Source organism: Aulonocara sp. 'chitande type north' Nkhata Bay, linkage group LG17 (assembly GCF_057382095.1).
Source record: "Aulonocara sp. 'chitande type north' Nkhata Bay isolate Kocher_YH1m ecotype deep benthic linkage group LG17, A_spYH_male_GT1.1, whole genome shotgun sequence".
In the NCBI taxonomy this organism is placed as follows: domain Eukaryota; kingdom Metazoa; phylum Chordata; class Actinopteri; order Cichliformes; family Cichlidae; genus Aulonocara; species Aulonocara sp. 'chitande type north' Nkhata Bay.
The window spans coordinates 4838374-4864556 of NC_141360.1; the positions used below are offsets into that span (position 1 = coordinate 4838374).

The 26183-nt window shown below is 40.6% G+C and overlaps 1 protein-coding gene across 1 annotated transcript in view; it reads left to right on the forward strand.

The window, feature by feature from the left end:
- Positions 1-4467: 4467 nt before the first annotated feature.
- Positions 4468-26183, forward strand: part of plxnc1 (plexin C1) — a 35383-nt gene continuing 13667 nt past the window's right edge. The window contains exons 1-21 of the mRNA XM_086268718.1: positions 4468-5745; positions 7980-8102; positions 8884-9018; positions 9093-9193; positions 9268-9373; positions 9452-9617; positions 9881-9983; positions 10156-10231; positions 10686-10727; positions 10848-10981; positions 12649-12828; positions 13989-14112; positions 14257-14427; positions 14517-14681; positions 15556-15664; positions 15781-15879; positions 19002-19105; positions 19218-19259; positions 19344-19468; positions 19932-20130; positions 24580-24726. Coding sequence (XP_086124844.1) covers positions 4741-5745; positions 7980-8102; positions 8884-9018; positions 9093-9193; positions 9268-9373; positions 9452-9617; positions 9881-9983; positions 10156-10231; positions 10686-10727; positions 10848-10981; positions 12649-12828; positions 13989-14112; positions 14257-14427; positions 14517-14681; positions 15556-15664; positions 15781-15879; positions 19002-19105; positions 19218-19259; positions 19344-19468; positions 19932-20130; positions 24580-24726 — 3456 coding nt within the window. The 5' untranslated portion in view covers positions 4468-4740. The remainder of the gene's footprint in view (positions 5746-7979; positions 8103-8883; positions 9019-9092; positions 9194-9267; positions 9374-9451; positions 9618-9880; positions 9984-10155; positions 10232-10685; positions 10728-10847; positions 10982-12648; positions 12829-13988; positions 14113-14256; positions 14428-14516; positions 14682-15555; positions 15665-15780; positions 15880-19001; positions 19106-19217; positions 19260-19343; positions 19469-19931; positions 20131-24579; positions 24727-26183) is intronic.

The following is a 26183-nucleotide window of genomic DNA, read 5'->3' on the forward strand; positions in this document are numbered from 1 at the left end:
GTAATGGTGGACATGCAAAAGTTCACGCTGACGTCTATTCTAACGTAGGAAGTGTTATGAACAGCTGATCGGATCGGCAAAGCGTGTTTCTGGAATATTATGTTTTTGTTGCTGCAAGCGCTTTTTATGCAGTTTTTGTATAGCTTTATGTGGAAGGAAACCGTGACCTAGGAAAAGCCGATGGCATAAGATGTAAATGCAACTCCTCCGGTTTCATATGCAAAAAAAAATTATTGCGCTAGCTTACGTGGTTGCAGTTCTACAAGGATTTAGAAGTAGTTGCGCAAAACGGAGCGTGCCCACTCTGACCGGTTAATCTTAAATCTATAGTGTAACCTCTATAGCTCTGTCTATAGAAAGACTATCTATTCTTAAATCTATGATTAAAAAAAAAGAAAGAAATGTAAACTCCCCTAATCATGTAAACATGAGAAAACAAATTGCCTAGTAGCTCAGACCTGCTCTCCTTTTTCAGTCTTGATGCAAGTCCATCCAGGTAAAGGAAGTTTCCAGGATCTCCATTTTAAGGTTGCCAGTTTTGATCTAGCAACCTTGTGCTTCATTGAGAGTCACTGTCACGGCTGGGGCAGCAGTCGTGTGGTAGAATAAATGAGAACCCAAGATGCAGACGGTAATGGAGATGCAAGTGGAGGTTTATTTACAGTGAAAATAACAGAGGTGAGGGCAGAACTGAACATAACCCTAAACTGGGTAAACTAACAAACAAACCTGGAACATAAGGTCAGCGGGAGAAACTCAGAGATGGCAGATGAGAAAGGCTGGACAGAGAGACGCAGAGAAACATAGTGGAGGAGCACAGGCAGACACACACTATACACACCAGGTAATCAGGAAATGGCACACAGGAAGGGAACCCAGCTGGAACTAATGGGCATAACGAGACACAAACCTACAAAGTAAAACAGGAAACTCACAGACTGTTTTACAACACAAACTCGGGGATACAAACAGAGTACAGAGGACAGACACAGGTAGGGCTGATAAAAACACTCAAGCACTAAACACAAGAACCAAACCCTAAGAACTAATACCAAAATCAGAATTAACACAAAACACAAGGTGATACCAAAAGGAAACAAAAAAAGCTGGGTCAAAATGACCCAGGACCATGACAGTCACACAGTCCAGTTATAACAGCTGTGTAGCCCTGGATGGGCGGGTGCACAGTCTTGTCCTTGGATCGGCTATTGGTATATCAGTACATCACCACAAACATTTCTGGCAATAAAGAAAGAAAAAAATGTCACTGCTTTTACATGCTTACCTGCAAAACATATTCTATTGGTTCCATCTTTCAGTGGCCTCTGTCAGCTCTTGTTCTACTCTTTAAATTAGTGTAGTTGTCAGCCTGGACTCCTCTTACTACACATTATCATAATTCGCTTAAGAGTCATTGCGAAGATGACACCTGAATATGAATGGCTCACATTGCTAGGCAGAGATGACCATTAATGCTGTTGCATCAATTCAATTCAATTTTATTCAATTCTATTTATATAGCGCCAAATCACAACAAAAGTGACATCAAGGCACTTTATATTGTACAGTACATACAGAGAAAAACCCAACAATCATATGACCCCCTGTGAGCAAGGAAAAACTCCCTTTTGACAGGAAGAAACCTCTGGCAGAACCAGGCTCAGGGAGGGGCGGGGCCATCTGCTGCGACCGGTTGGGATGAGAGAAGGAAGACAGGATGAAAGACATGCTGTGGAAAAGAGACAGAGATTAATAACAGATATGATTCAATGCAGAGAGGTCTATTAACACATAGTGAGTGAGAAAGGTGACTGGAAAGGAAAAACTCAATGCATCATGGGAATCCCCCAGCAGCCTACATCTTTTGCAGCATAACTAAGGGAGGATTCAGGGTCACCTGGTCCAGCCCTAACTATATGCTTTAGCAAAAAGGAAAGTTTGAAGCCTAATCTTGAAAGTAGAGATAGTGTCTGTCTCCTGAATCCAAACTGGAAGCTGGTTCCACAGAAGAGGGGCCTGAAAACTGAAGGCTCTCCCTCCCATTCTACTTTTAAATACTCTAGGAACAACAAGTAGGCCTGCAGAGCGAGAACGAAGTGCTCTAATAGGGTGATATGACCATTATCATTAAGATAAGATGGGGCCTGATTATTTAAGACCTTGTATGTGAGGAGCAGGATTTTGAATTCAATTCTGGATTTAACAGGAAGCCAATGAAGGGAAGCCAAAACAGGCTCTCTCTTTCTAGTCCCTGTCAGCATTCTTGCTGCAGCATTTTGGATTAGCTGAAGGCTTTTCAGCGGGTTTTTTGGACATCCTGATAATAATGAATTACAGTCGTCCAGCCTGGAAGTAATAAATGCATGAACTAGTTTTTCAGCGTCACTCTGAGACAGGATATTTCTAACTTTAGAGATGTTGCACAAATGGAAGAAAGCAGTCTTACATATTTGTTTAATATGTGCGTTGAAGGACATGTCCTGGTCAAAAATGACTCCAAGGTTCCTCACAGCGTTACTGGAGGCCAAGGTAATGCCATCCAGAGTTAGAATCTGGTTAGATACCATATTTCTAAGATTTTTAGGGCCGAGTACAATAACCTCAGTTTTATCTGAATTAAGAAGCAGAAAGTTAGCGGCCATCCAGGTCTTTATGTCTTTAAGACAATCCTGCAGTTTAACTAATTGGTGTGTGTGATCTGGCTTCACAGATAGATAGAGCTGGGTGTCATCGGCATAGCAGTGAAAATGTATGCTATGTTTTATAATGATACTGCCTAAGGGAAGCATGTAAATGTAAACAGAATTGGTCCTAGCTAGTGATACGCAAATCATGAACGAATCGTTCAGTACTCGAGAATCACTTTACTGACTCATGAATCGTGATTCACAAGCCCAACCAACTCACTGACTCATCCCTGTTGCTGTTAGCAGCAATGTATCTAGCTTATAATTAAAATTGTGGCGAAAACAACATCCAGTATCTTAACAAAAAAATTTCTCAGGACTCACTCACTCACCCCCTCCCTCCTGGCTCACAGTTTCTTCACCACTCAGAAAGCCAACAATTTAAGGAGAACATGCGGCTAAACATGTCACTCCTGGTCTGATTGGGGACCAGAGAAAACTACAGAGTCTGACACTGTTTTGGCAAAGTTCCACACAGATTCAATATTGATTTTAGTGACCTCCGATTAGCGTAACTGGGTGTCATTACTGCCGACGTCATTACTGCCTGCATTTAATTTTCCCTTTTCATAATGCCAGATGTGTTGCTTTCATCACCGCTGTCTGGGAAATCCCTGATACTACAAGTAGTCAACAATTTAAATTATTGTCTTGAGCAGTGAGCTGAGCTAGATGATGCTCAGAGTGAGGGTTGGGGTTAGGAAAGACAGTTGAATATGTTTATTGTGGGTCAATATTTTAAACTGGATCACTACTGTTAATCTTTGTTTGCAGAGTCTTTCTTTGACTCTTTGAATCATTTACACTATGAACTATGAACAAATTAAAAGTCTTAATAGTTCTTACATTCTGTTTGTTCCGTACATTAAAGCTGCTCTCGTATCTCAGACTCAGAGTGATGTGGTCGTTTGGAGTTTCTGTTAACAGATTTGGAAACATGTGATTGTGGTCTAGTGATTAGAGCTCAAATTTGAGAAGATCTCTCCAACTTATCCAAAGTACTATAGAACAGACCTGTCTTACAGCAACACTGTCAACATTAAACTCATATTGTTTCCACAGTGGTAGCACAGAGTGGGACATTTTCACAGTTGTATTATGACCAACACTTTGTTCAGACTAGCATCAGAAATAAGAATGAATCAAATTTTTGTTATTATATAACAATCTGGTGGTTTTTGTTAGAGTAGAAGAAGTCATATTTTCATATTTTGGTGGGTGATAATTTAACGGATGCCAGAAACATGAGAAAGTAACTTCCCAGAGCTGACACTGGATGTCGCCTTTGTTGTTCTGTCATTAGGACTTGTAGGAAGTTGTGTGTGTTTTGCAGGGATCAGTGGACCTGTGCTCAGCTGATGCAAAGTTCAAATTAGATAGAAACACATCGAATTAAAATATTCTGTCTTTATTAAAGTCATACAGTGTGTATCCTTTGACATCATAGTACAGATGAAAAAGCTCATTTGCTCTCACCTGACGTGGCTCTAAGGTGATAGTAGGTGGCGATCTGCCACCTACTGAGTTTCTCCAGTAGGTGGCAGATCACACAAATAAAAGACTGGCAAAGTCATCTCTTACAAAAGTAACACAGGTCTGTCGTGGTAATGGAAGTCAACAGTAACGCAGAACTATTATTCAGGTATGTTTCAGATTAATAAACCTCAGTGTGCACCTGGATGAACATTGTCGTCCTTCAGTGTGTAACAACTTACTGAAGGTTCAACAAACGCTTTCTCATTCGCTGAGTGCTGTCACTGTTTAGATTTTGTTCAGGTTCTGCTGTCACACTAAACTGTACAGACTTGAGAAGATGGCAGAAAGTGAAGAAAACAGCTGAGGGAAAATATTAATGATGTTAAATCCTAAAATTAAAATCGGATTTTTCTATTAACTGGGCGTGCTTCCTTCCACTTTCAACACTTCTCTTTTCAGCAGAGGCGCACTGCGCTTTTACGCACGAGTTTAGAGGCACTGTGTCTCAGAGCAGAGTGCCATGCAGACCTTCAGTGCATGACGGTGTCTCAGGCACAAGTATCACTGCTGCTACAAGATGATCCTGCTGCTCGCTCTGCTTTCTGTTCTCTGGGGAAAACTGGGTCTGTGCCAGGAGGAGGATGGAGGCTTTACCTTTGATGGAAACATCCGCCAATTCGCCATGACCTCCAACACGGTTTACATCGCCACAGAGGAGAGGCTCTACCAGCTGAGCCACGACCTGACTCTGATCAACAGTCTGACCCAGAGGGGAATAATAAAGACCGGAAACCAGCAGGATGATGTGCAGTTTCACCGGGTTTCTGACACAGCTGAGGGGAACGCAACTTTCAGCATCAACGTGTTGTTGCCTTTTACAAGCAATGACTCTCTGATCAGCTGCGGTGTGACTGACGATGACTGCAGTTACTGCGAGGTTCTGGACCTGAAGAACATCTCCAACCTTCTGTACAGAGAACACATCCAGGTGGGACCTCTGAAAAGCAGCAGCAGGTCAGTCAGCTTTCTGGTGGATGTGAAGAAGAAAACTCAGACTGACACTTACATTCTGACCGCGATCCAACAAAACAGAGAAAAGCCCGAAAACAACAAGTGTGGTATCAATCAGAAGACTATCAACCTTCAAAATACAGATAACAAACAAGGTGGAGGTATATTTTCTATAACTGATAGAGCTTCAGGCACACCTCAGATCACAAGTAAAGGTGATGTGGAGTTTGTTGACGGGTTTCAGCTTAATTCAACCATCTATCTGTTCTCCAACGCGCTCTCAGCTCAAACAAACAGAGTCCGTCTCATTTGGCTCAAAGGCGAAAAAAGCAAAACTGATACACTCAAGTCTCTGCGGGGCGCAACTCTCAGTGTCTCTGACGGTGACAGCAGCAGACTCGTGGCCTCCTCGGTCATCCCGGGGGAGCAGCCGGTGCTTTGGAGCGGCGTGTTCAGTGTGGATGGAGGAGATACCGACACCAAGCTGATGGTGTTTGACATCAGCCCTGATTACAGCAGGAACACCGACAGAGATCCAGACTTCTACACCTCTGTGCCATCAGAAGTGACGGTGGGTCGCTGTATAACTTCTAAACATGTTCTGAATGGTTCCTGAATGTAGTTTCCATCTGTGCCTCCACATTTTCATGTGGACAATCATGAAAGCAAACTGTTCACAGAGAGGCAGATTACTTTATCACACAGTGTGGTCACAAAACTAGAAACATCAATCGATTCAGACTCAGTCTGCTACTTCACATAAACAGTTAATGTTAGGCTCAAACTTTCCCATAAAAAACACTTACATATATATATATATATATATATATATATATATATATATATGTACAGTGGGGCAAAAAAGTATTTAGTCAGCCACCGATTGTGCAAGTTCCCCCACTTAAAATGATGACAGAGGTCAGTAATTTGCACCAGAGGTACACTTCAACTGTGAGAGACAGAATGTGAAAAAAAAATCCATGAATCCACATGGTAGGATTTGTAAAGAATTTATTCGTAAATCAGGGTGGAAAATAAGTATTTGGTCACCTCAAACAAGGAAAATCTCTGGCTCTCACAGACCTGTAACGTCTTCTGGAAGAAGCTTTTCTGTCCCCCACTCGTTACCTGTATGAATGGCACCTGTTTGAACTCATCATCTGTATAAAAGACACCTGTCCACAGCCTCAAACAGTCAGACTCCAAACGCCGCCATGGCCAAGACCAAAGAGCTTTCGAAGGACACCAGGAAAAGTATTGTAGACCTGCACCAGACTGGGAAGAGTGAATCTACAATAGGCAAGCAGCTTGGTGTGAAAAAAATCAACTGTGGGAGCAATCATCAGAAAATGGAAGACATACAAGACCACTGATAATCTCCCTCGATCTGGGGCTCCACGCAGGATCTCATCCCGTGGGGTCAAAATGATCATGAGAACGGTGAGCAAAGATCCCAGAACCACACGGGGGGACCTGGTGAATGACCTGCAGAGAGCTGGGACCAAAGTAACAAAGGTCACCATCAGTAACACACTACAACGGCAGGGAATCAAATCCCGCAGTGCCAGACGTGTTCCGCTGCTGAAGCCAGTGCATGTCCAGGCCCGTCTGAAGTTTGCCAGAGAGCACATGGATGATACAGCAGAGGATTGGGAGAATGTCATATGGTCAGATGAAACCAAAGTAGAACTTTTTGGTATAAACTCAACTCAACTCGGAAGAAGAATACTGAGTTGCATCCCAAGAACACCATACCTACTGTGAAGCATGGGGGTGGAAACATCATGCTATGGGGCTGTTTTTCTGCCAAGGGGACAGGACGACTGATCCGTGTTAAGGACAGAATGAATGGGGCCATGTATCGTGAGATTTTGAGCCAAAACCTCCTTCCATCAGTGAGAACTTTGAAGATGAAACGAGGCTGGGTCTTCCAACATGACAATGATCCAAAACACACCGCCCGGGCAACAAAGGAGTGGCTCCGTAAGAAGCATTTGAAAGTCCTGGAGTGGCCTAGCCAGTCTCCAGACCTCAACTCCCGCCCCATATAGTGGCGGGAGTTGAAAGTCCGTGTTGCTCGGCGACAGCCCCAAAACATCACTGCTCTCGAGAAGATCTGCATGGAGGAATGGGCCAAAATACCAGCTACTGTGTGTGCAAACCTGGTAAAGACCTATAGTAAACGTTTGACCTCTGTTATTGCCAACAAAGGTTATGTTACAAAGTATTGAGTTGTATTTTTGTTATTGACCAAATACTTATTTTCCACCCTGATTTACGAATAAATTCTTTACAAATCCTACCATGTGGATTCATGGATTTTTTATTTATTTTTTTTCACAATCTGTCTTTCACAGTTGAAGTGTACCTCTGGTGCAAATTACTGACCTCTGTCATCATTTTAGGTGGGGGAACTTGCACAATCGGTGGCTGACTAAATACTTTTTTGCCCCACTGTATATACATATATATATATATATATATATATATATATATACATATATATATATATATATACACACAAAATCAAAGAAATTCTAAAGTTTTACTGAAGACACAAGAAAAAGGAGTCTGAATTATTTAAGCTGCTGGTATGTCTGCTGGTGCATGTGACAGACAAACTGAGTTTCACTGAATGATGTTTGACTTCATCACTATTTGAATATGTAGTTGAGAGCAGGGGTGTAGCACTGAACTCTGGGGCCTAAACATATGTGGGACCTTTTTCTGATCATCATCAGAAAAAGTTCTAATCTTAACATATCTACAATATCAGATTTGATGATCAGTGTGTTTGTTTCTCAGCCAAAGATCCTAAAACCTAAGGCAGTCCTCTTCAGGCACAGCTACATGACCTCTGTGCTGGCAGTGAGGCAGAGAGGCTGGATGGTTTTCTTCATTGGGACAGGAGACGGCCAGCTCATTAAGGTGTGTATGAAATGAAACATCTAAAGTACTTAGTTTACCAGCCTGATTTTAAGATGCCATTTCATCATCCTGAAATGCACTGGCTTCCTCACATGAAACAAACATGAAAGATAGTTCTGTCACCAAAATATATTTGTTGAATTAGCATCTATTCATAAAATCACGAACAACCATTGACCCAAGATAAATAAAAACCAAAACTTTTTAAGAGGCAAATTATTCATGATTTTTTAGCTTGCTTATTTGAACTAGTCTCATTTTATTTCATTGTTGAAGTCTGCTGCAAACTGCAGTCACTTGTGGTCCCTGTAGCTTCTTTGTGTGCTCTTAGTCTCACTGTGAGTTCATCTGTTCACACACTGCAAGGTTTTGTTTGTGGAGTGGAGAAATGAGAGCTGTGACCCTGAAAGCTCAAAAAGCTTCAACAAGTATTTTATCTAATATGACGAAAGCAAGAGATAGAGAAACAAGCTGAGAGGGATGTTGTCATGGTTTGATTTTTTTCGGTCATAATATCGACTCTTTGATCACAGTTTGTGATTAAGTCGGAAAGTTTGTTTTACAGATAAGAAATACCGACTGTTTCACAACATATACAGCAGATATCAGCATGACACTGAATCCAAGCAGCACAAACACATAAGAGCTTCTTATGAATGAGGGAAAACTTAAAATAAACAGCCTTTCATTTGGAAGATAGTGGTCAGAGAAAAATAAGCAATTGAAATGTTCATTAAACATAAAAACGTGAATTCTTATTTTCACAAATTCTTGTTGTCAGCTGTCTGTGGACAGGAACTATCACGCTGCCTGTCCCACGGTGCTCTACAGGACAAGTGATGATCGCAAAGTGTTTCCCAAATTACATCTGGATCCAGTGGGTCATAAACATGTGTATGTGCCATTTAGAAACCAGGTACTTAAATTATTTACTGATTATCTTAATGTCACATGTACCTGTGCTGCATTTTAAAGTGTTTGTTGTTCTAGATAAGGCGAGTTCCTGTGTCAAAGTGCAGCACGTACACAAGTGTGCAGGAGTGTTGGTCTGCGCAGGATCCATACTGTGGTTGGTGTGGCTCTAAAAGCAGGTGAGAGAAACAACATGCAGCTGATGTCTCCAAACTATTCTGAACTTGGTGATCATTTCTCCTTCTTCTCCTAGCTGCACATTTGAAGATGACTGCACAGATTCAGACTGGCTGTCCATTCCTGATGAGTCCCAGCACAAAATGATTTCCCACAAAGTTGAAAAGGACACAAACGGACAGGTACAGCTTACAAACACACTCGGGACTGTGATCATTTGTGGCTTTCAGGTATTTCTCACACATGTTCTTCATTTTCAGATTTTACTAAAAATCCACACACACTTGACTGTGGGCCAGGAAGTGTCGTCCAACTTTACCTGTCAGTTCACTGCAAGGTCCAGCTCGATTTGTGCTTTGAATAACCCTCCTCCACAGTTCCCACAATGCACCTGCATCCTGTCTGATCGTACACTTCCTGCTGATGGTCAGTGAGTTTTCATAAATAATCCAACGAATGAAATACTTTGCAGTCAGACCTGCTTACTGATCTGCAACACTTCCCAAAAAGCAAAATAGAAACATTACAGAGCTGACTCTGACAGATGAAATATTCTTTACTAGTTGACAAATCTGAGCTGTTCGTTATTACAAACTGTTGCAACTCATTAAACATATATGTCTAAAAATTAGCAATTGAAGGCTATGACACTGATCGTGGTTTTTTTATTTATTTATTTTATTTAACAGGTCTGCATGTCACAGTGAAATTTAGACTTGGTTCAACACAACTGTCAGAACAGCTGAGGTTGACTAACTGCTCTGACATCAGTGGACCACCAAGTTCAGTCTTGTAAGTCCAATCAATTATAAAGATTATGAAGATGGATCACTAATAACACAACATTATGTGTCATCACCAAGTAAAATGTATTACTACTGAGGAGTCTCTTTGTTTTATGTTGTATTTTTGGACATCTTTTTCTTGATGATTTCAACACTAATATGTGATTGTTTCTCTTCAGGTGTCAGCAGTGCATCAAAGCTGGTTGTGGATGGAACACAAACAGATGTTCCTGGGCCGATCAAACAGAGATCAATGTAATAATTCATGCCTTTAGTTTACCTAGTTCAGGTTTTTCCTCATTAACATATTTGTTTTAATTTTATTTCGCTGATACCATTCTACATGTTTAGGCTATTTTGATGTATCTTTTTTAAATCTACTTTTGGGAATAAGAAAGTCTATCTTATCATATAATTAAGTCTTCCACTTTAAGTTTATATTACTTTTGAGATTTTTCAATCATTATTAAGGGTGGGTTGGTCTAATGTTCAAATATCTATTGCTTCTCAAAAGCAGCAATATTATATGCAATAATATGTTAAGTGATTATGACAACTCACAAATACCAATTCAGTTGCTTGACAAAAATCGTGATTAAATTCTTTCCTTGTAAATAAGACAGAACTTCCATTCTCATCAGTCCTACATAGTTTCTTTAGACAATGACAGTAAACCTGCCATATTGATTCCCTCTGCTTCCTCCTGCAGGACAGCGTTTGCCAAAATGTGCAGTCTGGGAAGAACTTCTCTGTGAGTCTGAACCTCAGTCCTCAAACTCATTGTTCCTCTGACACCTTATTCGTGTTCAAAGCTTCCAACATCAGCTGATGGCCGTGGATTAAAGCTGATCATTTTTTGTCTTACTGTCAGATCCCAGAGATCTCCTCCATCACTCCCAGTGTGGTGTCTTTCTACGGTAGAAACCACGCAGTGCTGTCAGGTCGTAACCTCGATAATGTGACTGCAGTGAGGATGCAGGCCGATACTGACTGTACTCCAAAAGAGTGAGTCACTTTACACTAGTGATGTGTCACTCGCGAACGAAATGGCTCTTAGAGCCGGCTCTTTGACGTGAACAACGCGAGCCGGCTCCTTATTGCAAGCCGTGTTTTTTTGTTTTTCCCTTCTCTCACCCTCTCTCTCTCACACCATCTCTCTCTCTCGCACTTTTTTTCCGCTTCACTCCGCACGCGAGCCTTGTGCTTTCCGCTGGGATGAGGGGGGAGGGGTGGTAGTTACACTCGCAGTAGCGCAGGAACAGACCGGGAGGGAAAGAGAGAAAGAGAGCCAGGGACAACAACGTCACATTAGAAAGGTATAGTAATCATCCACAACTATTTTCAGTTGTGGATGTTAAAGGGTTCAGAAAGTTTATTCATGCAGGCCTATATAACAAAGAATGTGCATCTTCTTTTTGTTTTCATATTTTAATTTATATTTAATGGTGTTATGGTTTGCAGTGTTTTGTGTTGTTTCATTTTAAATTTGTTTAAAAGGAAAAAGCTGAAAATTTAAATAGTTAAAAGTTGTACTGTGACTAGTTGATTTTTGTATTACATTTTATTTATTACATTTTATGTGGAGTGAATAAATAAAAGTATATTTACGGTGGCCCCTAGAGACAAAGCACGTACAAACTCAAAAACACGTAAAAACTCCAAAACAAAAGACAACAGAAGTGCTCCAGGATGCTAGGCGCAGTGTTGAGCTTTTGTTACCTAGTGGCTACACAAGCCAGCAATTAGGAACGACTGGATTTGGTGTGTGGTAGTAACAGGTAAATGAACTTTTTTTTTTAATTATTTGAATATATATGAGTGCTTGTGTATAAATACACAAACAATACACATATGCTTTCATGCTTTCAATTATGTAATTTAAGTGATCTAGGTAGCTCTGTTTTGGAAGTTCAGTTAACGCTAGAAATGTGTTTTGGAGTTTGTACGTGTTTTGTCTCTAGGGGCCACCACATATATTTATATATAAACATATATAAATAAAGCCACTTTTTTTTTACATTAGTAATTCCTTTTGTGCATAATTTTATATTATTGTTAATAATAAATCAATTAAAGCAACAAAACAACCTGAAGAGCCGGTTCGGAGCCGAAAGAGCCGGCTCTTTTTAGTGAGCGGAGCCAAAAGAGCCAGTTCTCTAAAAAGAGCCGGAAATCCCATCACTACTTTACACACAACTAATGCACAACTGATAGTTTGTGCTTTGGATACAAAGCACACAGTAAAATCTAGAGATTATTCCAGGGAAACACCACTCATACTGAAATATAGATTAAATGTTTGAAGTAAAAACAGCACAAATGTTTTCTCAGCATTGTTCTCAGACAGACCAACTGAGAGTAAACCCTGAAACTAAAGCTCACTGTCCTATTTTAGGATTTAAGGAATTTAACGTAAATTATTTTCACTGTTTTGTTTTGGGGTTTCTTCTGTTTTAATTAATGATCTTCTTCTTCGGGCTTTTGAGGGTTTTTTCTTTTATCACAATAAAAGTAACTTTGAAAAAACTACAAAACACATACTTTGGTAGTTTAGACTGGCATTTAGTTATGTTGTTGAAAATTTTGATACTCAGCTTTTGTCTGTTTTCAGTTTATGAGTATCATGATAATGTCAGTGATTTTTTTTCTGTGTCTGTGTGTGTTCTGGTCAGATCTTCTGTTTGGGGCAACACTGGTTTCAGTCTGACGTTCCACATTCCCAGTTCAAATATCAAAGGCGTGGTCAACGTATGTCTTCTCCTCCCAGATGGTCATTGCCATGGCAAAGCTAAAATCACCTACAGCTCATTACCATCATGCACCAATATTACTCCAAGCAGCAGCTGGATCAGGTGCATTTTTTCTACTGAAACCTCCAAATAACACATTAAAGTTATGACGGATCTCTTTTAGATATACACTTTAAAACAACTTATAATGTTCAATAAGCAGAGATGTGAAACTGAACATGATATATTGAGATATAATTGGAACTCTAATACCCATCATGGTAGAAGAGAATCCCAGTTACGAGTTAGGACAGGACTCTCTGGAGTCCAGGTGTTAGTGGTGGTGAAGATGAAATTGGTGGTTTAGATGGGGCTCTGATTGTACACAATGAGATGGAGATGAGGAGGTGGCAGGATCCACAAATAAGAACCTATAAGGCTGAAATGATAGAGAGGGGGAGGCTGAATGGCTCGGAGCAGGTAGGCAAGAAAATAACAGAATGTGAAAGTGAAGGCAATGTAAAGAAATCGACTCACAGCAGAGCTGCCAGGAAAGCAGGCACATGAGTAATTACAGATCTTCCTTATTGAACATAGGCTTTATTTTTAAATACTAAGACTTTGGCTGATGTCACACTGTCTCCAAATCCACCAATGAACCAAAGGTACCATTAAATAAACATGACACAGTGATGAAGAAAGCTTTCTATCTGTTTAGGATTTTAGCCTTCTCCTTTACAAGCGTTTGTCGATGCAGCTCAGAGGTACAGAGGTACTGAGTACTCCACTGATGCTACAACACAGTTAAAGTGACACATGTAATGTGTTGTCATCAATAAATTAGCTAAAGCAACAGTAGTGAATCGTGACAAAATTTCAGCAGAACTATTTTTGAGTCAAGACCTGCTGCTTTGACAGTAACTTAAATCGTATTTTTGAGATTTATTCTAGGAAGCAGCAGAGAAACCGTTCTGGGTCATCTGATGGGGAAAGAGAGCCACTTCCCAAAAAAAGTCTTTTGCTATAAGGCTACTTCCACTTTTAGTTGCAACTGAAAAAGGAAATTCTGTCATCTCAGTTTCTTTTTTCACCTTAAAAAGGAACCCCATTTTATTTAAGAGTTTGTTTAAAGCACCAATCTTTACCTAGGCATTGGTTTCTTAATGGTATGTATTCAGCTTTATGCCAACATAAGTCAACTAAAACTGAGAGATTTTAAGATTGATACAGTTAAAGACAAACACAGACATTTTAAATGTTCTCTGGTGCTCTGTGTCCTGCAGTGGGAAGAGGAAGATCACACTCACTGGGTCCCATCTTAACTTTGTTGAAGGGGTCATGCACAGCCCCACAATGCACAGCCCCACAATGCAGGAGGTCAGACTTCCCAGATACATCAGCTCTCAGGTACATTACACCTTCTATTACTGTTTAAGTTAACCAGCCATGTTATATCAAAAATTATAAATTACAGTGTGTCTGAATATGTGATGTTGCGTGCTGTTTTGGTCACGTCGTGTTGTCTTTTGTGTACATTTAATTTCATTGCAGAATCTCACCTATGATTCACCTGCAGCTCTGAGCATTTCTAGCAGTACTGTGTATTTGAAAGTAGCCAATGAAACCTTGACCTGCTCCAGAAAACTCTCGTACTATCCAGACCCTGAGTTTACCAGCTTCACAGCCACAAGGACAGGGAAAGATGTGCACATCACCATTCAGGTATTTTTAAATATACTTTTTTTTTTATCATACATATGTATGTGTGGCATCAGTTCATTGAAATGTAGCCTTTGTTTTTCTTCATTTAGAAAAAAACAGACAAGCTGGAGATGACGATAGATGAGTTATCAGTGTGGGGCGTTGAAGACAAGCCAAAAAATTGCACCATGGAAGCCAAAGAAACCAGTGACAACATTGACTCTTTCACCTGTGAGATTAAAAGCTCAACCAACCCTGAATTTCAACAATTATTGGTAAATATTTCTTTCATGTTAACCAAACCAAATAGTTGTGTGGAGATGTAATGTCAGTTTCATTCTGGCAGTAGAAACATTTCAGTATTTTAGTACAGTAAAATAGGAATTAAAATTGTACTGAGAATGTTTTCACATAGAATTCATTAGGTATACTTGTTAACCTGCTCGTAAATGCAACCCTCCTACCAATAATATCATGGTAAAGCTGAACAGCTGAAATTCAAGCTCAGTGTAACTCTGAATGTGACATGGTTGTTCAGGCTAGACAGGCTGGTCTGAGTATTTCATAAACTGCTGATCTACTAGGATTTTCCAACATCACTTTTAGGGTTTAGAGAAAATGGACTGGCAAAGAGAAAATATGCAGTGAGCTGAAGGTTGCTTGGTGGAAAATGCCATGTTGATGTTAGAGATCAGAGGGGAATGGCCAGAGTGTTGTTAGGAAGACAACAGTAGCTCAATAAAACACTCATTACAATGAAGTATGATGACGAGCATCTCTGAACCTTGAAGCAGTTGGGGTACAGCAGCAGAGCACCCCACTCCTATCAGCTAAGAACAGGAAACTGGGGCAACAGTTTGCACAGACTATTATGGCGGAATTTGCAGCAACTGGGTGATAATATCAGCTCAGTATTGACTCTGTGGGGAATGTTTCCAGCACCTTGTTTATATTATTTTTTTTATTGCATATAGTTCTGACAACAAACTGGAACCCAATATGGAACTTGCAAACTATAACTAATGCAATGTGTGGCAAAAAACAAAGAAAAATCCAGTATGTAAACATGCAAGGCCTTTTTCCCAGTATAGTATGCTGTATGTGATTTGTTTTTGTTTTTTTGTTTGTTTGTTTTGGGGTTTTTCATAGATAAAATACGGAGACAAATCTGTCACACTGGAAAATAAAGATAAATCTGGAGTTTCTTATTTTCCGATGCTGATCCTTGTCCTGCTGCTGATACCAGCCATTATTACTGGTAAGAACACAATTTAGAAGTGAATTTTAGTCCCTAACCAGCCTATAAAAGGATGTGCAGGTCAACTCTTTAACAACCATACCATTCTTTTGCATTGCGCTATAATCTTGTTGCAGTGGCGTTATTCTACCAAAGACAACAGCAGAGGCTCGCTGATGAGATGAACAAGTTTGTGGAAGACCTTGAGCTCAACATCAGGAATGACATCAGACAAGGTCAGTCACAAAATCTCACAGCATCACTTTGATGTACAATTTATACTGCTCGAAAATTAAAGAAAAGCTTTTAAAATGCATGTCAGTGCAAGGAAAAAAAATCATGCTGGATATCTATAATGATATGGACTGGATGATGTACAGTATTATGAATGTATGCAAGTATTCGTATTCTCCATTGTTTGATCAACTGAAACATAATGTCCCAGAGGTGTTCTGTTGGATTTCGGGCAGGCGTGTATAGGGGTTAGTCAATGGTATCAATTCCTTCATCCTCTGTGAGCTGCCTGCTCATGAGGCCAGACATTGTCATGTACCATGAGGAACCTAGGACCCACTGCCCCAGCACAGGTTGACAATGAGTCCAATGATTTCTTCCTAGTACCAAATGTTAGTCAGGGTGCCATTACCTTGGGGCGACTGTGGCTCAGGGGGTTGGGAAGCGTATCTGTAACCGGAAGGTCGCCGGTTGGATCCCCAGGCTCTCTGTCCTGGTCGTTGTGTCCTTGGGCAAGACACTTCACCTACCGCCTACTGGTGTTGGCCGGAGGGGCCGATGGCGTGATATGGCAGCCTCGCTTCTGTCAGTCTGCCCCAGGGCAGCTGTGGCTACAACTGTAGCTGCCTCCACCAGTGAGCGAATGTGAGAGAGAATGAATAGTGGCATTGTAAAGCACTTTGGGTGCCTTGAAAAGCGCTATATAAATGCAATCCATTATTATTGTTATTACCTAGCTAGTAGAGGTCTGTGTGCCCCTCTGTGGATGTGCCTCACAAGCACATAAGAAATATTTTGCACTGTCCGCTTCAGAAAGGTTTATCTGACAGAGGAAATAAATTTTCCACAGTTGTGCAACATTAAAAGGAAGTGAGGTCTATGTGAAGAGTCACCACAAAAACAAAGTTACCAGAAAAGTTACATTTGCAAAACCACATTCAAACTACTTGGGGCAGTTTTAGAAATAACCGCCGTGGACAGATGAAATATAATTAATTTAAATATGTCAGTTTGAGGTTCTGTATCAATAGATGAATGATTGTAAAAGGTCTGGACTGCAGTCGGGCCAATTCATCAACTAAAGTGAATTTTTATACCCTGAAGTCGTGCTGTTGTTATAGACCCAGTATGCAGTTTAGCATTGTCTTGTTGAAATGTTCAGGGAAGGCCTTACCTGACATAATCATGAATTACAGTAGTCCAGCCTAGAAGTAATAAATGTATGAACTGCAAGCATGAAACACGATGTTTCTAATGTTAGAGATGTTGTGCAAATTGAGAAGGTCTTACATTATATAATATTTGCACTGAAAGATATATCCTGGTTAAAACGGAGTCTAAGATTACTGTGTTACTGAAGGTAACCAGTATCTGGTTAGAGTACAACAACTTCAGTACTACTGTAGTTTTAAAAATGTCAATGGTCAGCATGATGGCATAGTCTAACAGCAAGAAGGTCCTTAGTATATCTAAATTTAAAAGCAGGAAATTAGAGGTCTTGCAGGTGTTTATGTCTTTAGCTCTTTATGTGGTTTAACTAATTGGTATCTGTCTGACATCACAGACAAATAAAGCTGATTATCATCTGCATAGCAATAAAAATGTATGCTATGCCTTCTAATAATACTGACTAGTAGAACTGGTCCTAACACAGAACTCTGTGGAACTCCTTAATTAACCTTAGTGTGTGAAGAAAATTCCTAGATTAGATATGATTCAAACCACTGCAGCGCAGCACATTTAATGCCTACAACATGGTCTAAACGCTGTTACAAAATATTGTGATCAAGAATATTAAACACTCCACTGAGGTCTAGCCGGACAAACATAGATATGACTCGACAACAAGATCATTTGTAATCTTCATTAATGTTGTTTCTGTCCTGTGAGTTCAGAATTCAGACTAAAAAAAATAAACCATTCCTCTTTTTGGATTGATTGATTATATCTAAGATCAAAATGTAAATTTATTGTTAGGACTTCTAGACATGGGATCTAATAGACACACTGACAGTTTGGAGGAAGTAATTATTGATGTCAACTCGGAAAAAAGGGAAAAATTAGCTAATATTTCTCTAACAACCTGCATCTTTTCTGTTGAATAAAATGTGGGCATCTGAAATATGCATATAATTGCATTCTGTTTTTATTTACATTTTAAACAGGTTTTTATTTTGGATATGTGTTTGTAGTTTGCAAGTTGTGAAATGACCCTACCCACACAGTGTACAGTTCTCATGGTTTCAGCTTTATTTTTAACCAAAAGCACTCTTTCTATTTCCGGCACAGTCTTGTAGCCCGGAACCAACTCTCTCCATGGTTTCCTCCACTACATGCTCCCTTCCCACCAGTCTCCTCTGTCACTATAAAAGGAGACGGCGTCATTAGTCCCATCATAATCATGTGTCCCCTCTGACATCCAGCACCACCCCATGAGCTCACTATACCACATACACCACCAACGTTTTCTTGATTTTTACAATTCCTTTGCATGTAATCTTAAAATGTATACCTGGTTGCTTCGGTATTCATTTGCCCTGCAGTCCATAATGCAATAGGGATTTATGCTTCACCTGCCAGTATTGGCATTTAAAATACTTCTAAGAAATTAAGTAGCAGCTGTTAAAAAGTTTGCATTATTTATTTTTAGTTTTATACTCTGAAGTTTTCCTATTGTAATCTTTCAACATTATCTTCCAGGACACATTTGCATCTTGTTCTCTGCAAGTTCCAAATTATCGGAACTGCGTTTCATCGTATGTGATAAGTGCCTCAACTTTACCACATATTGGCCTGTATTTTACAGCTTCACTATCTTCAGGTTGCTTAGTGTCGCATACATAGAGTTCCTGTTTATGGTTTTTGTTATATAACACTAATAAGGCTGATGGTAAAACAGAATGACATTATAGGATGCAGTCATATGTGGCCATTTTTGTATTAATCAGTGAATTGCAACACTGCACTGACTTAGACATTTTCACTACCTCTTTTCTGTGACCTGCAAGAACTTGCCTGCTTCACAAGTTCACTTTTCACCTGATAACATAGACATTCATGCTTTGTACTTTGTGCACGTAGCCTGTGGTTTATCAAGTCAGCTTCACTGGAGTGTCTTCCACAGGTTTTGTGGAGTTGCAGACAGAAAACGCTGATCTACTGGAAAATGTTGGAACAATTCCTTTCCTGGATTTCAAGCACTTTGCCTCCAGAATCTTTTTTCCTGAGGTGAACGAAGCTCAAAAGAAACCAAATGCTGATACGTGACAAGCTTATTCTGTGAACTGTGAAAAATTACCAATTGGTGTCAGTTTAGTAGAGCTGTGTTGTTGTTTTTCAGAATGAATCTTTGATGGAATCCTGTATCAAAGACATCAGTCAGGTAAGTTTTGACGTCATCTGTTGTTTGCAGTTGTTTTCATGGTTTCATTCCATCTGTCGTTATGTTATGTTATGTTATGATCAGGATGTGGTGAAGATTCAGCTTGATGAGTGTTGCCAGGGCTTGTCCAGGCTGATCCAGGACCAGCTCTTCCTCACCTCCATGGTGCATGCTCTCGAGGAAGAGAAGAGTTTCACCATCAAAGACAAGTCAGTTTGGCACTCTGTATTTTATGTAACTGCCTAATCTGCGATATATTTTGTTTTGTTTTGATGGGGGGGTGTCGCACTGATGATGTAGAACTCAAGACTACAGAAAACAACCAAAGTGGATGATAGCAGCGTTAATTCTTTCCAAGATTAAGACAACGTTATTCAAAACATGTAGCCATGTAAAGAGCTCCCTCAAAGAGAAAAGTTTACCGTTGTCAAAGTGTAAAATGAAGAGGTGCCTTTTTTTGATGGAAATACAAATGGTGCAAACCACTGGTTACACACAGATTAGACCAGAAAACACGTAAAGGAGCCTGCACAGTTTTAACCAAGATTACCTAAATGAATCTAGGATAATCTTGGTTAACCAAGATGGCTGGAAAAGAAACAGCTCAAACTCATGATGTGAAGCTCTGTCAATTATTCATCTCTAACTTGTTCCTTTAATTTTTTGTTTCAGATGTGCAGTAGCATCTCTGCTCACTGTAGCGCTCCACAGCAACTTGTCATACCTGACGGAGGTGATGGAGGTTCTGCTCAAGGATCTGATGCAGAAGAGCAGCAACGCTCAGCCCAAGCTGTTACTCCGACGCACTGAGTCTATAGTGGAGAAACTGCTCACCAACTGGATGTCCATCTGCCTCTACGGCTTCCTTCGGGTTTGTTGCTCTCAGTGTTTTATGTCTTTGCTGTTTTGCCTAAATTGAAAATTCAGCTTCTGACTTATCATGTTTTTTAATGCCCTTATTGTCTTACTTTTGTCAATTAGTGTATATTATGTGTGAGCCTGTTGCTGCATTAGCTGCTGCTGCCTAAACACTCCAAGAAATTATTGTAGTTGTTATTATGGATGTGCTACAGCCACAGACCCCAACCTGCATGCAAATGACAAACATTTAGTAATAAAGACGCAACAGGCTAGTTTTGGGAAGGCTGCATTAAGAATTGGTGACCCGTGATCATTTTGAGAGAGGCTGACAAACTGAGGAGATCAGCACAAGTGGTGCAAGTAGTTATTTATAGTGGTATGACCAAAGGCTGCAAGGGAAGTGTTTAGGGTGTGGTCTGGTTCCAGAAAAACAGTTAAATTATCTCCAGTAAGTTGTATCATTTAATGTTGTTTACTAAATTAAGACGTGCACTACAGGTCAACATAGCAAAGCAGCACTTTGTTCAGTTATCCAAACTGTACTGTGAAAACTGAAGAAGACACTCAAAGAAGAGAAAAAAGAAGAAGAAGAGCTCAACATAATGCCTGTAACATTAATGCTTGCGTCAGCATGTGGCTGTATGATTGTTCGCATGCTAACAATAGCGTTTATCTTAAAGAACAGCATCATTGTTTCAGTTCTTCTTACTTTTGATTCACATTTTTTCTCATTCAAATATTTTTTGAAACTTTTTTGGCTACAATACAAACTACAGAAAAACTCTATAGCTATTATGTAAAATATTAGAGCATTGAAACAATGAAAGTAAATCTTATGGGCTGCGAAGTGACATTCATGCTATGTATAGGTCTGAAGTAACACTTCAAACATCATGTTCAGTTTCCACATCCTCCGTTCACTTACTTTAGCCATCGCTAAAGGAAACATCGCCGTGGTTACCAGTGTTGGGAAGGTTACTTTTAAAATGTATTCCACTACAGATTACAGAATACATGCCCCAAAATGTATTCTGTAACGTATTCCGTTACGTTACTCAATGAGAGTAATGTATTCTGAATACTTTGGATTACTTAATACATTATCATGCTTTTTACAACTACGTGAATGTACTATTGCTACGTTATTTATTACTGTTACTGAAGGTCCGCGGCTCCGAACCGTAGTAAAGGGACCTCTGGCTAATACGGCGGGGTCCCTGTCGGCTCGTAGCCGAAAACTAGCTTTACTTTGTTGTGTGGGTCAAGTTTGCTTGCGAGAGACAGAGAGAGGCGTTGAAAGGCTGCTCCAACGGAACTTATTGTTTGGGAGGAAAACACAAACACAGTGTACAGTCGAGTCTTAATAGCTTACTTACAACTGGGCTCATCAGGCACTCTTCTTGGCTGCAGTGGTTATTATTATATTTACATGCTTCCAGCTCCCGTTTTTGCTCGATGACAGCTCGTACTTTTCGAGTCTCCTTTTTCTCGTTCCTCGCGCTCACAGACACATAACGTGTATGGTAGTCCATTCTCCCTGCAGCACGGACTACACTGACCATGAGGCTACATTCTTTAGGGCGATGCCGGTGTTGTGCCAAAAAGTGATTGTCTGCCAAAAACTGATTTCCGGTATTTGCCAAAAACTGATTGCTCGTATTTAAACTGCTATAAGTAACTTGTTGGGCTATAATATGTGAAACATATGTCAAATGCATCCCTCATGGATGACATAAAGTCATCTTGAGCCACAAACAACATTCGTGTAACAAGGTAGAAGCCGCAATCAGTTTTTGGCAGTGATATATATATATACACACATATATATATATATATATATATATATACACACATATATACACATATATATATATATATATATATATATATATATATATATATATATATATATATACACACATACACATACACACACACACACACACACACACACATATAAATACAGAGATAAATATAAATAAAATATACAAAGGGGATAAATAGAATAAATAGGAATAAAAAATAAAAATACAAGTGAATTGCACATTTCAAGTATTGAGTCTATTGCACTGTTGACTATTTACAAAAAGTATTGCACAAGGTATTGTACAGTGAGGTGAAGAGGCACTACAGCTTAGTTGTTCCCCCCTCCTTTGTCCTCCTGTTTCCCCTCCCTCTCCCCTCCAGAGAGGAGTTAAACAGTTTGATGGCGTGTGGGACAAAGGAGTTTTTAAGTCTGTTAGTTCTTGTCTTGGGGAGAAGCAACCTGTCACTGAACAGACTCTTCTGATTGTTTATGGCCGTGTGCAGAGGATGCCCAGCATTGTTCATAATGTCCATCAGTTTCTTTAATGTCCTTTTCTCTGCCACTGTCACCAGAGTGTCCAGCTTCATGCCGACCACAGAGCTAGCCTTCCTGATCAGTTTCTCCAGCCTGGATGAGTCCCTCTTTGCTGTGCTGCTCCCCCAGCACACCACAGCATAGAAAAGTACTCCAGCAACCACCGACTGGTAAAACATCCTCAGGAGCTTCCTGCAGATGTTAAAAGACCTCAGCCTCCTGAGGAAGTACAGTCGGCTTTGGGCTTTTTTATACAGGTGCTCTGTGTTGCATGACCAGTCCAGTTTATTGTCCACCCACAGCCCGAGGTACTTGTACTTGTTGACCACCTCCACCTCCTCCCCCTCTATCTGAACCGGCAGTGGACCTTCTCTGGACCTCCCGAAGTCCACAACCAGTTCCTTAGTCTTTGAGGTGTTGAGTTGCAGGTGGTTTGTGTGACTCCATGCGACAAAGTTCCTCACCAGACTTCTGTACTCCTCTTCCTGATCATCCCATGATGGCCGTGTCATCTGCAAACTTCTGAATATGGCATAATTCAGAGTTGTAGCAGAAGTCAGAGGTGTACAGGGTGAAGAGAAGAGGGGACAGCACAGTTCCCTGTGGTGCTCCTGTGCTGCTGACCACAGTGTCAGACGTGATGTCCTTCAGCCTGACGTACTGTGGTCTGTCGGTGAGGTAGTCGGAGATCCAAGCCACCAGGCAGGGGTCCACCTCCATCCTGTTCAGTTTTTCCTGAAGCATACAGGGCCGGATGGTATTAAAGGCACTGGAAAAGTCAAGAAACAGTATCCTGACCGTGCCTTTTCCCCCATCCAGGTGTGAGTGGGCTCTGTGTAGGAGGTACAGGATGGCATCCTCCACTCCGACACCCGCCTTGTATGCAAACTGTAGTGGGTCCTGGCATGTTGTACCTGTGGTCGGAGGAAGTTGAGGAAGAGCCGCTCTAGAGTCTTCATAAGATGTGACGTCAGTGCCACCGGTCGGAAGTCATTCAGCTCATTGGGCCGGTTCTTTTTGGGGACCGGGACGATGCAGGATGTCTTCCATAGGGCGGGCACTCTCCCCAGTCGCAGACTGAGGTTGAAGACTCGTTGTAGCGGCTCCCCAAGTTCAGCAGCACACGCCTTTAGCATCCTAGGACACACCTTGTCTGGGCCTGCTGCCTTTCTGGAGCGAAGCTTCCTCAGTTGCCTCCTGACCTGATCCACTGTGACACTGGGAGATGTTTGGGAGGAGGGGAGGGGGGGAGATGTCTTGCTGCTGAGAGAGGGATTGGAGGAGGGGGGTGTCATGGTGTGTCATAAAAGGATAAAGGACCAGATTGGTTATAATGTAAGTACAATAGCAGAGAGTTGTAAAGATACTTGAAAAACAGATATTGTTTTAATTCTCTATATAACCCCTTTGTAAACCCTGTTCACCGAAGTCTATTTACGAACATACGTAAAGATATTACACATAAAAAATACACAGAAACATTGGAAATCAGTTTTTGGCAGACAATCACTTTTTGGCACAACACCGGTATCATTCTGCCTATTAGCTTAGCACAACAAAAAGGCGCTCTCTCACCCAGGAAACACACAGGCAGAGTGAGAGAGCGTCACCCTGTAACCACGGCAACCGTAACGCTGCCGCCTGGAACAACAGAACGTAGCTGTCAAACAAAACCCAAACAGTCCTGACCCGCGACAAAATGAAACAGGAAAATACCGCAGTGTAATCCATTTATTTCAACAAAGTAACTGTATTCTCAATACCACCTTTTTAAACTAACTGTAACGGAATACAGTTACTCATATTTTGTACTTTAAATACGTAACAGCGGTACATGTATTCCGTTACTCCCCAACACTGGTGGTTACAGACATTAGATCTACATTATTCTGTCAGTTTTGTAAAAAAAAAAAAAACAATTATAACTGCTGAGTATGTTTTATTTCTCTGTGACAATATGTGATACACGTTTAGTTACATCAACTAATCAGAGTGAGCTATAAGAAGCCACCAATGCTTCTAGCTAAACTTCTCTGCACTGACCAACAAAAGTTTCTTTATAACGTTGCCTCAGCTTCTCTCTTGACAGACTGAGTTCCTGTTTCTGATTTTCCACAGGAAACTGTTGGCCAGCACCTGTTCCTGATGGTTAGCGCCCTCACGCAGCAGATTGCAAAAGGCCCAGTGGATTGTGTCACAGAGAAAGCGCTGTACACGCTCAACGAGGACTGGCTGCTCTGGCAGGCTCAGGACTTCAGCTCGCTGGTACACAAACACACACTCATACGTTCTGCATAACAAAGTGCATGCACAACTGAGTCACACCGTGCATGAAAGCAATCGTCTGACAGCCCTTCACAAGTTTGGCAGTTGTGCATGTGGAAGCAATATTTAATACTTCCTTATATTAGTTCTGTTTTTGCTCCCTTAGTTTGGTAAGTTCAAACCTTGCTTTAACTTGTTGCTGACATACGGTAACCCAGAAGTCATTTAAATATTCTCTTGTGCATGTGTTGGGGAAAGTGATGGCAAATAAAAGCACAACAGCACACAGCGGTTCTAGATCAACACCCCAAGTGTCCTATTCTAATATGGCGTGGGACACTGTCATGTCTTTACTTTGTTTTCAGGGTATCTTTCTAAATTTCTTGGGTGTTGTGGAAGAGACCACTCTTAAAACAGGGCGAGTCAATCACACTAATAAATCTACTGCTTTTGTTTTTTTATTTTCTTTAAGGCTTGTGAACTTGTGAACCACATGAAACTGAAAAACAGCACCCTTTCAGCATGCACGCAAGTGTGATATGTTTGCTGTGGTGACAAGAAACTAGATATAATCCCTTGACGAGCGCCCCAGTGAATGTAGGCCCAACCTGCAACTCTAACAAATGAGACGTTGCACATTGCCAAACAACACACTCGAGGTGCCGTTTAAGGAAGCATGCACTTACACTTCTGATTAAAACATTGAATTCTAGGAAGTGGAAGATCTCTGCGAAACATAGATCAAACACACCAATAAACCCGCATTCTGGTACAACATGCTTTGTGGGACACACCCTACCTGATAAGGTAGAGAAGACACCAGTACTTGCTTGGTTGGACCTAATTTTTTTAATTTGGTTGTTATGGGCAGTAAAATGAACTCAGACCTGGTTTAACACCCAGATTAAAATACTAGGTATGTTTCAGTTTTTAAAATTAACATAGCATAAAATAATGACTATAAAAGGAAACCTGGACAGGTAAATAATACATGTGGTTCATTCAGTAGAGCACATCGCCTACTAATTGATTGGTTGGTGGTTAGAACCACAGCTCCCCTTGTGTGCATGTTATAATAACCTTGTGCAAGGTGCTGAAAACCTAATCGCCCCGATTCATGCATCTGAGATTAATTACTCAGCATCTTAGGAACTTTTTAAGTACTACCGTGTACCATTTTAAATGTAAGGGAGTCAGTGCCTGATTTGGCAATAACATAAAACGTAATAAGAATGTTTGCCCTTAACTGTACTTAAACAATGTAAACGTTTTCTAGATGAACAGTACTGCATTGTTGTTTCTGTTGTTTAGCTTGAAGTACTGAAGAAAGTTGCATCTGAGTCAAATCTGAAGTTGCACCCACAGTCTTGGAATGAGCCAGATTTCGTGAAGCTGTGGTTTCATACAGTCATTTAGTGAATAAAACCCAAGGATGGCATTTTCCTAACCTCAGCTTT